The sequence below is a fragment of the Mytilus edulis genome, chromosome 14 (assembly GCF_963676685.1).
Source record: "Mytilus edulis chromosome 14, xbMytEdul2.2, whole genome shotgun sequence".
In the NCBI taxonomy this organism is placed as follows: domain Eukaryota; kingdom Metazoa; phylum Mollusca; class Bivalvia; order Mytilida; family Mytilidae; genus Mytilus; species Mytilus edulis.
Genome location: NC_092357.1, coordinates 3,747,000 through 3,763,717, shown reverse-complemented (window position 1 = coordinate 3,763,717; position 16,718 = coordinate 3,747,000). Strand labels below are relative to the sequence as shown.

Genomic DNA, 16,718 nt, shown 5'->3' with positions numbered 1-16,718 from the left:
TCCACAATTGATGCCGTCGGAGCTTAAAATACAGTATTGTTATCTCCATTCTAATGAAACTGACAGAAAACAACGTTAAAACATGCATTTTAAATCTGTCATATGCCGTCTGCGCTTGCGCGTACGTCCGATAGCATCAATTGTCAATTGATGCCATGTGAATAAGTGACGTTATCCAATCAAAATAAACGTTACAAACGTTGTTGCATTAGAATTTGCTATCGTTATCATTCACTGATATGTTTAAACTGTTCTTTGTAATTATGTACAAAATGGTAAAATTGCACTTCACAATGCTACACAAAAAAGAAACACGAAAATCACCATGTTGCTTATTGATGCTGGTATTAATATCAATGCACAGGACAAGGTTAGTAAATAATAAACAAAACCAAAACACAACATAATACGTGCTTATATGTGCAACGTTAAATAGCAATGTTTGTTAACTAAGTATAACTTTTGATGTCTTCAAATGTTATGGACTACCTCCATTTTATACTTAATTTAGAGTTCTGTATTTTATTAATACCTCTTACCTGAACCATATCTACATGAACAAAATTAATCCCACTATTTTGTGGGCGTCTATTTTGCCATATACAACCACACGTTACACCTATGTACGCGTCCATGTTTGTTAAATGTTATGTCTGAGTATTGCGGATGGAGGACATTCTAAAATACGCTTCATCGACGGCGTCATCATCTTCTGTGTTATAGTCCTCATCATTCGGGAAAGTCGTATATGCCTTTAGCTTTGATAGATGTTCATAGTTCACATGCTAATATAGTTTTCTATGCCTGTTATATTGTGCCTATTCCTTCTATTTTATAAGACCCTATATTTTTATACATCATTAAGGAAGCATACTTTAGCATTGTTTTGAAAAAAAACCCACAACGAACAGCAATATGTAGTGTTATTACGATTGTACAGGTAGGAATTATAGCTTCAACAATTGGCGCAAAAAAAGAAATTTGAAGCATTATATGTCGGACTTAACATTTTGAATATAAATACTGTTGCTTTTTCATCAATACGTTTGTATTCATAGATGAGCTATTCGTGTATTCGTAATATGTGGTTTTTTTTTTTTGGTTAACAGAGACAAAAGATGCATCAACAACACGTCAGTTATATATTTTTGTTTGGTGTTTTTCTCCAATCTGATGATTGAAGCCTTTTTGAATTTATTAGTATAGTATGTTCATATGTTGTGCTGTTTAACAACTGTCCCATGTTTAGGGAAATTTGAGAGCATATACATACGTTTAACCCCGCCACGTGCCTTTTGGTTTGCTTTCATTGTTGAAAGCCCTACGATTTCTTATAAATGTTTGCATCCACTTCATTTAAACGTAGGTGGATAGGGGTCTCGATGTCAATCAAACCAAATCTCCTTTTATACTGTACTGTGAAATAAAAATATCAATGTCACCATCGAGTCCTCAACACAGCGAGAAAAACTTCGCAGCTGTAGTCAGGCTTTAGCTGATCCCTACACAATAATCAATCTATGTATATTCATAAAGCTTAAATGCATCCATGCACCATGCAATATTAACTAATGACAAATTCGTATAAAACTCTGATATCGGGTACCAGTTTGACTTTACGCAAAGTGCCAGTCTATGCTGGTTTACTTTCTTTAGTCCAATAGATTGCTTCCTGTTTTATTTCATATTATGTTAATATATAGTTATTTTGTTTTTTTATCCAGTTTGATAACACTGCACTTCACGTTGCTGTAAATCACGGAAATACAGATATCGCCAAGTTGCTGATTGATGGTGGCATTGATCTCAATATAAAGACACGGGTCAGTGGATTATAAGTTAAACTTACAATCATATTGAATTATCGGCAATACCAAAACATTCATTTACTGCATCATGCGTGATGTCAAACTAGACGCAATTAGCTTTATAGTATGTGTGTAGATACTCTTTAGTAAAGTAAGGTTGCACAATTAGTGAAAAGCGACAAATTAGAATCTTCCATAACAAACATTGTAAATTGCAGAATATTGGAAAAGTTAGTTGACTTAAACAAAATTTCCTAAGGTTGTGGTAACAATATATCGAGAAAACACAAGGGCAAATTGTAACAGTTCTAGTGGTGAAGCTTACAATCAACGACAATTTAAATGTGATGAGATAATAACATACCACAAAAACAAAACATAAATAATATTCAACTGACATGTACTGAAAATTTAAACCAAATACAAATTATATGAGAGCACACTGATATAAGTATTCGAAACTACTGAAACTGCACTGTTTTTTATAATTTAACATAACATTTGATATGGTTTACATAGAATAACAGAAAACAGGATTGCATAGAGTGAGCAACAAAACTACATAATGACGTTGGTTATGTTTCGATAGTCAACGTCGACCGAACATCTTTTCGTAACCAATTTGAACAAGATGACGGTGACAATGACACCGCTATTAACATAGTTAATTTTCACTCACGTGAATCGTTAACTAAAACATGTAAAATAATACACAAACACGTACACATTCGTTTAAATGATAATGAGTTTTTTTGCAGTTATTTTTTTTAATAACATTTTATTGACACGGTGTTGTTTTAATCTCTTATTTGACATAATCTGCTATCGTTATAATTCCCTGATTTGTTAAAACTATTGTATGTCATTATGTATAGAATGGTAAAACTGCACTTCACGATGCTGCACGAGAAAGAAACCCGGAAATCACCATGTTGCTTATTGATGCTGGTATTGATTTAAATGCACGGAACGAGGTTAGTAAATGATCAACAAAACCGACACAAAACTATGTACTAAATGTTTATATATGTAACGACAAATAACAATGTTTGTTAACATAGTATAACATTTGAATTCTTCAAATTGAATTGACCTCACCCTTTTTATATTAATTTAGAGTTCTGTATTTTCTTACTACTTATTAACTGCACCATATATACTTTGACAAAATTAATTGAGCTATATTGTGAGCATCTATTTTGTCATATACAAACACACGTTACACCGTTTGACGCCTCCATTGCTCTTTACAAGAACCAGGCAGGGTGCCATATACATGTGATTTATGAGGGTTTCGGATTTGATCTATAAATTGCATAGAAGAAGCAGTAACTGAATACTGCTAAAAAAAATATGAGTTGGAAAATACGAGTAGTTGCCATGGTAACGGACACTCTATTTTTTGGTTGTGAAGCATAGTAAAATCTTTTAAAAATTAGCTAAATCACTACAATTCAGTGCCTGAATATGAATAGAATCAAGCATTTTTCATTAATTTTCATATGCAACATTGATACATCTTGGTTTAAGCATCATTTTAGTTAAGATTGCATGTAAACCAAATTTGTAAATGTTTTGAAAATTTTTGCCAAAAACTGCATATTTTCAACTTTTTTGAATTTGGGATTTTTGCGAAATTATCAAATTGTCTGTGGTGTTTTTCAGACAAGGGCAACTGTGTATAGCATAGTTAGCACTTTAGTTATGAAGTTTGGATACCACTTTACCAAATTAAATAGAAAAAATATTGGGACTTTCTTTAGTTTTATCACCATAGCAACTGATTTTTTTTCCTTGGAATATAATATTGCAGTTTTAGAGCTTAAATGTACTGAATTGTTTCATAACTAATAAAAAAAATACATTTTAGCATAATCTTACTCTAAATTACCATCGTTATAGTTGCTGACTTCAATAGTTACCATGGAAATACATATTACTCATAGCAACATCTATTTTAAAATGTATCAATAGAAACTTATGTAAAAAAATACATATATTATATATAGACGGTGTTTATATTCAAATTGGAATATGACTGCATGCTGTGCTTCACTCACAGTCTAGTCTGTTCTTTTCAGAATGTTCAACAAATGTAATATGTAATGAAACATTGGGGTTAGAACCGAAGGTTTAATAAAAGGGGGGTAGGTTTATTTTAAAAAAAATCATACATGTAGATTCGGAGAGCCTGATTGCGAATAGAATCATGATTATGAATAGAATCAATTTTATTTTCAGAAATTTCATATACATGTATAACGTCGATATAACTTGGTTTTAGCTTCAGAGCTTAGTTAGTATTGCAGTTCAACCCCGACTTTTAGATTTTTTGTTATAAAATACAAAAAAAAATAATCTGAATCTGAATCATCAAGTACTGTGAAATTATCAAATTTTCTCGTGTGTTCTTCCTAAAATTGAAAATATGTAAAACAAAGCTAGCATTATAGTAACAAAGTTTGAATACTACCTGATCACAATGAATAAAACATTGCGTGGGGCTCTCTTAAATTTGATCACAATGTTAGTATTTTCCCCTTGGAAAAATAGTTATTATTTGTTGAATTCTGCAGTCTAGGGATTTCAATGTTCTCAATTGTTTCCAAACCTTTATGAAAATACATGCATTGAAGCATATATAAGCTCTAAACTAAGTATTAATACAACAGTTGCCATGGTAACAAATATCACCCATAACAGACAATCAAATGATATGTAATATAGTTTATGTACAGAATTACATATAATTATGTTAATAATGTTCATGTTTCTAATGGAAATATAACTGCATGCTTTGCTTTGTTTCACTCTCAGTACTGTCATGACTGTCTTTGCTCATTGAAAAGACTTAACAAATTTAAATATATACCCTGTTGCATTTTGGGGGAGGAGTGGAGGTTGGGTAGTTTTTGTTTGAATCTTTCACAGATCAGGATAATGCACAGCTAAGGTGTACATTAACTACCTCAGATATACTGCAAAGTTCAAATGTACTCTTAACTGATCATAGACTTTGAAAGGGGTGTAATTCCAAAAAACAAAAATAAACAGCTGCGCCAAGAGGCATGTTACACCCGTCGCTTTTTCAAAGAATAATAAAAGTTTAATAACTTCTCAATGTCATATCACAAATTCATGAAAAACTAAAGGGAAGTTATGTTAATAGATATAAACTCGTCACCAAAGTTTCATAACTGCTCAAAGCATTGTCTGAAAACTGGAATATCCCCCCCCTTTTATGAATAAAATCACATTTATCCTTGATTTAAAACGTATACAAATTAAAAGTGAGCTCCCGTCCATAAATATAAACAATTTATTGAACGAAAAATGGAAAAAATAGGGAGAGTTTAAGATTGGAAAGTGAAACATTTTTTTCTGTTTATTTAACTTTCTAAATTGAGGTACATTTCTCATTGGTTCATCTTTCTCTAAGCATATTACTTAGGGGAGGAAAAGCATTACATTTATATTCAGTTATAATTTTTCATACACCTTTTTGAAAGTACACCAACATAGAACTAAAACTGTAGGAGATGTAGGTTATACGTCCATTACACAGCATTCAAACGAATGAAACACTTAATGACATTTAGCAGGCAACATAAAGATTTCAACAATACTAGTAGTTATAGGTGTCTACACAATATGTCAAATTCTTAATCATTACTAATTTATCTATATAAAGATTAACTTGAGGATTAATTTGTATATAGTTGGGATCCTGCTAACATATCTAACCCCGCCACATTCTCTATGTATGTGCCTGTCCCAAGTAAGGAGCCTGTCATTCAGTGGTTGTCGTCTGTTTATGTGTTACATATTTGTGTTTCGTACACTTTTTGTAATAAATAAGGCCGCTAGATTTTCTTGTTTGAATTGATTCACATTGTCATTTCGGAACCTTTTACAGCTGACTATGCGGCATGGGCTATGCCTAATATTGAAGGCCGTATGATAGATAACCTATAGTTGTTTATTTCTGTGTCATTTTGGTCTCTTGTGAAGAGTTGTCTCATTGGGAAGTATACCACATCTTCTGTTTTTATATCAACAGAAATAATAAAAAATTAAATACATGAAAGTCGAAAAATATTATATGGTATGTATGACAGAAAAAAAGGGCTCCAGAAAGGTTTTCCTTAAAGATCAATTGGTCACTTTTAGAAATTTCTTCAGTTAACCAGGTCATTTAAGGTAAACTATACTGTTCTAAACTGATCAGGTACTCGGTCTTAACAATTTTTAAAGTATCAAACAAAGAAAAGTAACGCAAAAGGGGCATAATTCGGGAACAGTTAAAGTGACGCCAACAAAATTCAAACTTGATCTCTGTTTTGTGGTAATAAGCATTGTGTATATGTTTCATAACATTTTGTTGAGGCAAACTAACATCAGAAAATGGAAACCAACTTCGTGACAACTACAGTACTGACGGACGATGGTGAAACTTATGATATGAGACAAATCGTCACAAGAAACGAATTGAAACTGAAATAAATAACCATAAGTCACCCTACGGCCTTCAACAGTGAGTAAAGCACATATCACATAGTACCATATGAAGGCTTTGTAAACAGATATCAAACTTAAGCTGAAACAAAATACTTAAAATAAAAAGATCATGATTGTTTAATCAGTAACTCTTGTTATCATAGTTATGTTATTTGGCACGTGTCAATCGGTATATCAAAGAAAAACAGGCACGTGTCTAAATGGTGTCTTTCTCCTATTCCTACTTTTAAAAATCACTATTCCTTCAATAGTTGTTTTGATTAATTATTAATTGTTTTTATAACAATCAAGGTTAATTAAAAATTCACCTAAGATTTACTTGTATTTTTTAAAAGAAAATATAGTTGATACACTGTTGAAGTATATTACTTTAATAAAAATTTGATACACTGTTCATTTGCAAACTGTTTTTTGTTTTCTTCTTCAAAGCATACCTTAAAATAAAGAATAAGTCAGATAAACAGAAGTATGTGATATATGATTAAAAAAACATCGAGTTTGGAAACTATTGTTTCCAGTACACACATAGTATCTGGAGAAAAGCACAACGAACAGGGATTTAGGTTCCATACTGCTATATGGCACTGTACGGCCTTCATCAATGAGCAAAGCCAATACTGCACAGTCAGCTACAAAGGGCCCCGAAATCACAAATGAACAAAAAAATCAATGTAACAAATATTTTAGTTATGTAACACAACAAATGACAACCACTGTATTACAGGTTGCACTTTGTGAATACAGCTGTTTCTCTAACCACGCCTCTTTTGGGGAGATTAAGAATATTCATAGAAAATTAATTTTGTTTACATACTGGTTTCCAGTTATGCTCTCTGTGTTCCATCTCATAGAGACATAACTTTGGAAGGTTACCAGTAAATATACACGTGCATATTATTTACATTGAAATCTGTGGTAACCGTTCATTCGAGGAAGGTGTAGTTGAGAAAATTAGTGTTTATTTAAACTCTGAAAAGTTCAAGGCATATAAACGTTGATTTTTTTCAAAACTTCATAGTAAAAGTGGTACAGTTTTAGCCGTAAGAGGAGTTCCTATGGAAAATTGCATTGTCAATATTTACAGAAATGCAACCTATATAGGGTGAAAAAAAGAGAACATTCAGAATTTTACCAAATTTGCTTATCTCACAGATTTTTAAGAATTTAACTCAAATATGAAGATTTATAAATATTTCATGAAGATTGGTAGAATCCTGGGCCTTAGATATGATGACTCAGCATAAATTCACAGTTTGCAGTATGCATAGTTTACTTAAAGTCCTGAATACAAAATGTATTCATAATATTTGCATATATGTAAGTTAAATTGTTAGCAAGTGCTTACATTTACTCTTTGCAGTCATTGAAACTCATCGATCCTTCCTGAATACTATTTATGGAGTGTTTGTGTCCTGTCGATCACCCAAAAGTAAGCCGTAGCACCTAAATCTGCTTTTTTGTCACCACGGCATAAAATAATACAAGCTAGAAATACAAAAATATCTCAACCAAACTAACAATAGTGTGTTCTATCCTGAATATGTACTAAATATTCCAAATTGCTAAAAACAGCAGAATAACTTAAAAATTTGAGGCCCTTGGGGCAAAAAACATGGAAAATTGCCTACCCCCTGGGTCATAAAACAAATAATTTGACTTGTAAATGCTATGATTTTTTGTTTTTTAAGTTCCTGATATAGAAAACAATAACTATGCTTGGAACATATGCAAAAATCTGATGTTAGTAGTCATCTCTATAACATTTTAAGTGAATTTATATCTCAGACTGGTATCTGCATACATACAACTATTGCAAATATGGCTTTGTTTGAACACTTCTAGTATATTTATTAGGTAAATTGTGTCAGATATATGGTTACAGATGATACTGTTGTGACAAGAATTCTAAATTGACCATAAGAGGTAAAAAATGTGAACTTTAATTGACACATAGGCATACAGTAAAATGTGGACCGGAGACAGAGGCAGGATTGGATACTTTATATTATCTCGAATGTTGAAATGATTGACTGCTAAACATTACATTTATAGTATTCTGATATGCTTTCAATATCAAATTAGTTTTAAGCAGGTTTTAGGCATTTTATATTAGAAAATATGCAAATAGGGTAAGCTGGCAATAATTAAAGTCTTGTTTTCAAATTCTTTTAAAAATTGAAACAGGGGAGGGGGTATAAAATGTTCAGTCAAAAAAAAACTTAGAGTATACACAGTGATTTCTTTAAGGCTATAATTCTGATAAATGAGTATTAGTGTGAGAAAAACTGATTTTAGAGAGTTTTCTATTTGAATAAATCTTTGTGTATAGAGGCTCCTGGCTTGGGAAATGCACATACATACAGAATGTGGCAAGTTGAAACATGTAAGTGGGAATCCAATCCTCCCCGTAAAACATAAACATAAAGTGGACATGGCCGTTTACTTGTACATACCAACAACAAAAGACACTTAGTACATATCTGAGAGTATTTGCAGTTACTGAAAGCTAATTTAAAGCCAAAACAACAAATAGAAAAATTACGCAACTAATTAGACTGCATGCCCTTAACTGATTATGAAACAAAATACTGATGGGATCATTACACAATACTGGGACTGAGACTACACATCATCTGAAAGGATGGCAAAGCAAGTCGACGACACATTCCAGCACCCGCGACCAAACATTTTAAACAAATAAAACTACTGAAACATGAGGAATCTAGGCCTCAACCATGATTCACTATGCAGCATTAATACCCCACCAAGAAACAACAGTTCAGTGTGGCAATGCAGCCACTCACCTTATTCACGTTGAATATATTAATAAACTTTAATAGACTAATATACGGTTGATTTCTGATGTGTGTGCTACAATGTGTGATTTGTTTTAGTGCTGTTTACTTATATTTTTTGTTTCATATTATAATGCTTGTGTGACTTCACTTGGGAATTTGAGTTATAAAAGAAATATAAGATAATTTGCTACATTTCTTTATTTCGATTGTTTTATGCTATATGGTCGCGTTTTTTTCTCTTTCACTTATTCAGAATTGCCATTCTCAATTTTATTCCATTTCTTTCATTTTAATTTGAATTAAAAACACACAATTCAAACATATACAAAAATAACCTATTTCCTATCCCCAAAAAAAACATTGGCCAATTAAAAGTTGATTAAGTTTAATCCTTTGTTTTACAAATTCAAATGACGTCATCATTTTTTGTCATTTTTTACAATTTCACATTTGACGTCACTTGGCGTTGAGGTTTATACATATTCGGATGTGTCTACATACTGTGTTGCAAATGTCTGGTTATGTAATGTATTTCAGTTGTTTCCTGTAATTAGTTAATATTTCAGTTCTATCATGTACAGCCTTTGTTTATTAATTTTATAAATTTACTGTTTGCAAAAGTATAAATTATTCTAAATGATAAGGATGTTCTGGTAACTAACAGAAAACCCTGGCCGTTTTTGGCACACCTTTTTTTTATCTTTTGGTCCTCGATGCTGTTCGACTTTGTGCTTGTTTCGGCTTTCAAACTTTTGTATCTAGGCATCACTAGTAGATCTTGTGTGGATAACATGCACTTCTGGCGTATTTAAATTTTCAACTTGCTGCCTTTTGTTGGCTGTTGTTCGTGTGTTTCTTTGTCAATTGTATTCTCCAATTTATTTATATTGTAGTCCTGTAGTGTTGAGTTGTCATCTTAATGTTATATTTCACATGGCTATAAAAGGGGAGGTTTGGCATGCCACAAAACCAGGTTCAACCCACCATTTTTCCTTTAAAAATGCCCTGTACCAAGTCAGGAATATGGCCATTGTTATATTATAGTTCGTTTCTGTGTGTATTACATTATAACGCTGTGTCGTTTGTTTTCTCTTATTTTTTAGTGTAAATTCACATTGCGATAAGACGTGTCACGGTACTTGTATATCCCAAATCCATGTACTGTGGATTCATTTTTATTCGTGGTATACCAATTTTCGTGGGTTTCGTGGGTCACAGCGAACCACGAATTTAAGAATTCAACGAAGAATAATCCCGAGAAATGTGTATGGAGTCGGATGTTTATTTCCGGTTATGTTATGCAGTTCTAGTATAGTGTTGACTAGCGATAAACATTGTAACATAACACGTGTTTTTTATTGAAAGAAAATACAAATATTTTAATTAAATCAATAATAAATATATCGAATATCAGTGATAATTTACTTTCTAAAATTGATTAACACTGTTCATGGAAAATAACTGCAAGTTGTTAATTACCGTGTCATAGTTTGGTTACTAGTGATTTAAAATCAATAGGATTAAGTACGGGAATATTGCCCGTAGGTAATATTGTTTATGACAGGAACATTTATTTTCACACCTTATACTTATATGACTGTTTATTATATCGTGATTAGGGAAATGAGCTTTCAATCATAAAGTTTTGAATGCCTTATAGAATTCCGAAAAGAATTTATAAATTGTAAAACAAACAAATAATTAGTTGTCTCTGTCCATTATTGTAATAGAAGTTATCAATGAACACTTTAACCTAGAATGACCAAGGGAGGATTTTGACAATTCAAAACTTTTTCAATGAATTCCTTCTTTTTTGTTTGTTTCATTATTGACCAAACCAAGGAGGTTATATGATCTCCTGAATCAAAAAGAAATCCACAAATTACGTATCTGAATTTTTTTTTGTAATTAGCGATCCACGAATTTACGTATACCACGAAACGTCTTTTTTTCTCTATCCACGAAAATTGATACCCACGAAAATAAATGAATCCACAGTATTTGGTTTTGATGTTATGTATATATGTTATATTTGTTATTCTCGTGGGATTTTGTCTATGTGTGTTACATTTTAGTGTTATTTCGTTGTTCTCCTCTTATATTTAATGATTTTCCCTCGGTTTTAGTTTGTTTCCCCGATTTTGTTATTTGTCCATGGATTTATGAGTTTTGAACAGCGGTATACTACTGTTGCCTTTATTTTACATAAGTATTCCTCCTTTTCCAACATGAAATTTGAACGTTTCTTACAGATTTATAAAAAAGTGGGAAAAGGAGGAATGAACAGTCTAAATAATGTAAAATATCTTATTTATTTATGATTATTTTTCTATAAAATTTGAAATTTTGCATTAAATATCTATCTCTACCATAATATGTAAAAATAATACATATAACAGCAATCTTTCTAGTCCTTAGTTGCATTGTATAGGTCTTGAGTGCACTAAGGAGTCCTTAGCAGTGTTTAGACGTACCGTTCACTTTTACGATTCTAGACCAAAATAAAATTTGAATTTTGTGATATTGAGAAAAATCCAGGAATACAATTTTTTAGGAAACCATGCACCAAATGCAGTAGTCCTACATTATTAACTATGTCTCTCCATCTATGCCATATTTTGTTATTACAATAACCAAATAATCCTTTCATGAATTAAGAGAGACGAGTTGTAAATATAGAGAAATATAATTGCTTGTTGATTATGGTTGAAAGAAGTCCATTTACAGGGCTGCAAAACAGATATTATAAGGTACATAATGGTTGTGTATCAAATCTGAACTTTTTTGTTCCCATGGTAACCAAAAGCAGATCTAGTGTTAATTAACTATCTAACTGTTGAGTATATAATTAATAATTAAATGTATGAACTTTAAGATGCCCAATGTCATTTTTTTATGATTTAAAATATAATATTTAAGCTTTTTCAGAAAATGTCAAAATACAGATTTTTGCACCTTTTTGAATACCATTTTAGTCTTATATCAAAAAAAAATTCACAACCTCAACATCGAAATATAAACTTCAAATAATGCTTAATTATAAGTTGACATTTTCCAATTTTCATGCCTGATTTCATCATAAATTCCTCAAAAAAATGGCTGCATGTTTCCATAGCAACCGTTCAGCAAAATAAAAAAAATAAGCTTGCAAACTTTATTTCAATCTTAGCTGCATATTATATAAAAGAATAAAGCAGTTCTGAGACATACATGAACCACCCCCTGTCTGGATCTTACAAATAGCTGTACTTAAATGTTATGTCTGAGTGTTGCGGATGGAGTACATTCTAGAAAACGCTTCATCAACGGCGTCATCATCTTCTGTGTTATAGTCGTCATCATTCGAGAAAGTCGTATAAGCCTTTAACTTTGATAGTTGTTCATAGTTTACATGCTAATATAGTTTTCGATGTCTGTTATATTGTGCCTATGCCTTCTATTTTATACGACACCATTTTTTATATATCATTATGGAAACATATATAATAATGTCATTTAACAGAAAGATGGTGACGATAATTTTTCCAGCGCTCTTCATGAACTTTATCACGTTCATTATGAAATGAAAAAAAACACCAAAATAATACTTGAGGGGATCGGTCACCTATATCTATAATATGAGGAAGGCGTTACCTTAAATGCCAGCTTTATACCAAGACAATGTTCTATATATTGATTGGTTGTTGGTTGCTTAACGTCCAGTGGCACATATATCATGCATGTCCTAGGTTACATTAACATATAGTTTTTGTCTAAAATAAAATAATAAGTTCAGATGAAAAATGTTTAGGTAATGATCATTGAACTTCAAAAGGCAGGAAGGGGTATGGTATTTTTCTTTTTAATAAAAGAATTCCAATTCACTAATTGATGAACAAAATACCAGTTCAAGCATAGGACGAAAAATTATTTTAGATCCAGATTATATCTTTCAGATATGCAAAATAAATTAAATCTTTTGTTTATCTAAAAACATTTAAAACTACCCAAACTGCACAGGTAAGTCTGTACACACGGTCCTACTAAAAAGCGCCCAGAGGAAAGAAAAAAGCGCCCGGGGAAGAAAATAAAGCGCCCGAGGGGAATAATAATAAACAATAAATGTTTTCCTGAATAAAAAAATCATTGCTTGCTTTGTCTAAAGTGTGTAGATAGTGTTGTTGCACTTTTACATTTTAGATTTCAAAATTGTATATAAGTAAGCCGTAAATATAAACAAGAGTATATAGAAGAATCATGAACGATATTGTCCTCGATCAAAACGTATATTTCGTTATTAAAAAAAAACAGTGCCCGAGGTCTTATATTCGCAACTGCATTTTGAACACTCTTCCAAGTTTTGTATTTTGTAAAACATCCTGGAATGTTCAACTTTATTTGGAAAATATTGGCAAAGTACTGAGTCTGGCAGAATTTACACCCGAAGCCAGTATCATCTTGTCTTGCAATTGGGAATTATATGTAAACTGCTGAAACTTGATAACAACATTAGAAGCCAAGATCAACAATATTTGGAACTACATCACCATGTATAGAATAATCAAAGTACATGCATTGTCAGAATCCATATGGGAATCAATCTACACTTGGTGTCTATATGCCATGTGTTGTCAGAATCCATGCTCTCAAGAAGCCAAAGATCAATTATAGTTTGGGACTGTATGCTTTACTGCTGGCAAAATCCATAAAAAAAATACAAGATCACAAAATGTCCTACTTTATCTACCTGTCCTAATTATGAATACAGATTATTGAGTCTTGTAAAAAAAATCACTGAAGAAGCATATTGATATATAGAAATAATGGAAAAATATATATAGAACTGATCAGCGAAGGATTGTACATGTATACATTTCAATATTTACTAGTATATTGAAATTAACAATGTAAATAAATGTCTTATAAATTTGATCTCATATGATAAAAGGAATAAAAATCAAAAATGTTTCAATTTTTTTTTAAAAGACCTGTTTTAATTTAATTATTTTTTCAGTTGCCTGTTGTGAATTTTTCTGAAAACATGATTCATGATATGCAGTTGTCTTTAATACAGAAGGCAGCTTATGATATATTTTGAAATATTGGAGATCATAATACCAAGTGGCAGTTGTGGTAAATGCACATGCTTTGTTTCATCTTTAACCTCTGACCCAAATGGCCACTTGAATTATTTTACACCATTTGGCATTTGTTGTCCATCCAGATGCTATTCTGTTTCTATTTCGAAAGTTATATTTTCTGGATATAATGAGACAGCAACCAAAGAAAACAACTTGTGTCTCAATAACCAGGCTACATATAACCATGATAACTGATAACCTATTTACCTATAAAAGTAAATTCTGAAATTATTACAATGTTTCACGATGAGACTAAATGTTTAGTTCAATTATTGTAATTACCAATAATTCTGCACAAAGATCTTTAATATTCAGTTATCAGAATGCGCGTTCTTATTATTGAGATAATAACCCCTTCGCATTATTTGCATGAATTAAAACATCACAATAATTTCTGAATTAACAGTATCATAAAGATCCAGATGACTGATCATAACATTAGATAAATATTGTTTTGTAAAATTAGATATCACTTAAATTGAGAGAGATTGCAACACAGATCTCAACTTTATTTTAAATTCATAGATAAGTGATCAAGGTTGAAGTTACTTGATTATGTATTTTATTGTCAAAGTCAAGTTTTGAAAGTTTGTGTTGTTTTGCTAAAACTAACAGTACATGTACATGCACTAGGAAAGCCATGTGTGTATGCTACATAGTGTAAGCAATAGTTCTGCTATATTTGGTGTATTGGAATGATTATTAAATGTATAAATTGAAATATTGAATACGACGATGTGATATGATTGTAAATGTGACTCTCCACAATTGATCATTGAACTTCAAAAGGCAGGAAGGGGTATGGTATTTTTCTTTTTAATAAAAGAATTCCAATTCACTAAATGATGAACAAAATACCAGTTCAAGCATAGGACGAAAAATTATTTTAGATCCAGATTATATCTTTCAGATATGCAAAATAAATTAAATCTTTTGTTTATCTAAAAACATTTAAAACTACCCAAACTGCACAGGTAAGTCTGTACACACGGTCCTACTAAAAAGCGCCCAGAGGAAAGAAAAAAGCGCCCGGGGAAGAAAATAAAGCGCCCGAGGGGAATAATAATAAACAATAAATGTTTTCCTGAATAAAAAAATCATTGCTTGCTTTGTCTAAAGTGTGTAGATAGTGTTGTTGCACTTTTACATTTTAGATTTCAAAATTGTATATAAGTAAGCCGTAAATATAAACAAGAGTATATAGAAGAATCATGAACGATATTGTCCTCGATCGAAACGTATATTTCGTTATTAAAAAAAAACAGTGCCCGAGGTCTTATATTCGCAACTGCATTTTGAACACTCTTCCAAGTTTTGTATTTTGTAAAACATCCTGGAATGTTCAACTTTATTTGGAAAATATTGGCAAAGTACTGAGTCTGGCAGAATTTACACCCGAAGCCAGTATCATCTTGTCTTGCAATTGGGAATTATATGTAAACTGCTGAAACTTGATAACAACATTAGAAGCCAAGATCAACAATATTTGGAACTACATCACCATGTATAGAATAATCAAAGTACATGCATTGTCAGAATCCATATGGGAATCAATCTACACTTGGTGTCTATATGCCATGTGTTGTCAGAATCCATGCTCTCAAGAAGCCAAAGATCAATTATAGTTTGGGACTGTATGCTTTACTGCTGGCAAAATCCATAAAAAAAATACAAGATCACAAAATGTCCTACTTTATCTACCTGTCCTAATTATGAATACAGATTATTGAGTCTTGTAAAAAAAATCACTGAAGAAGCATATTGATATATAGAAATAATGGAAAAATATATATAGAACTGATCAGCGAAGGATTGTACATGTATACATTTCAATATTTACTAGTATATTGAAATTAACAATGTAAATAAATGTCTTATAAATTTGATCTCATATGATAAAAGGAATAAAAATCAAAAATGTTTCAATTTTTTTTTAAAAGACCTGTTTTAATTTAATTATTTTTTCAGTTGCCTGTTGTGAATTTTTCTGAAAACATGATTCATGATATGCAGTTGTCTTTAATACAGAAGGCAGCTTATGATATATTTTGAAATATTGGAGATCATAATACCAAGTGGCAGTTGTGGTAAATGCACATGCTTTGTTTCATCTTTAACCTCTGACCCAAATGGCCACTTGAATTATTTTACACCATTTGGCATTTGTTGTCCATCCAGATGCTATTCTGTTTCTATTTCGAAAGTTATATTTTCTGGATATAATGAGACAGCAACCAAAGAAAACAACTTGTGTCTCAATAACCAGGCTACATATAACCATGATAACTGATAACCTATTTACCTATAAAAGTAAATTCTGAAATTATTACAATGTTTCACGATGAGACTAAATGTTTAGTTCAATTATTGTAATTACCAATAATTCTGCACAAAGATCTTTAATATTCAGTTATCAGAATGCGCGTTCTTATTATTGAGATAATAACCCCTTCGCATTATTTGCATGAATTAAA

General features: G+C 31.3%; 1 protein-coding gene across 1 annotated transcript in view; it reads left to right on the top strand.

The window, feature by feature from the left end:
- Nucleotides 1–325: 325 nt before the first annotated feature.
- The window catches only part of LOC139503394 (putative ankyrin repeat protein RF_0381), a 35,638-nt gene continuing 19,245 nt past the window's right edge, over nucleotides 326–16,718 (top strand). The window contains exons 1-3 of the mRNA XM_071293169.1: nucleotides 326–370; nucleotides 1,725–1,823; nucleotides 2,684–2,782. Of these exons, the coding sequence (XP_071149270.1) occupies nucleotides 326–370; nucleotides 1,725–1,823; nucleotides 2,684–2,782 (243 nt within the window). The remainder of the gene's footprint in view (nucleotides 371–1,724; nucleotides 1,824–2,683; nucleotides 2,783–16,718) is intronic.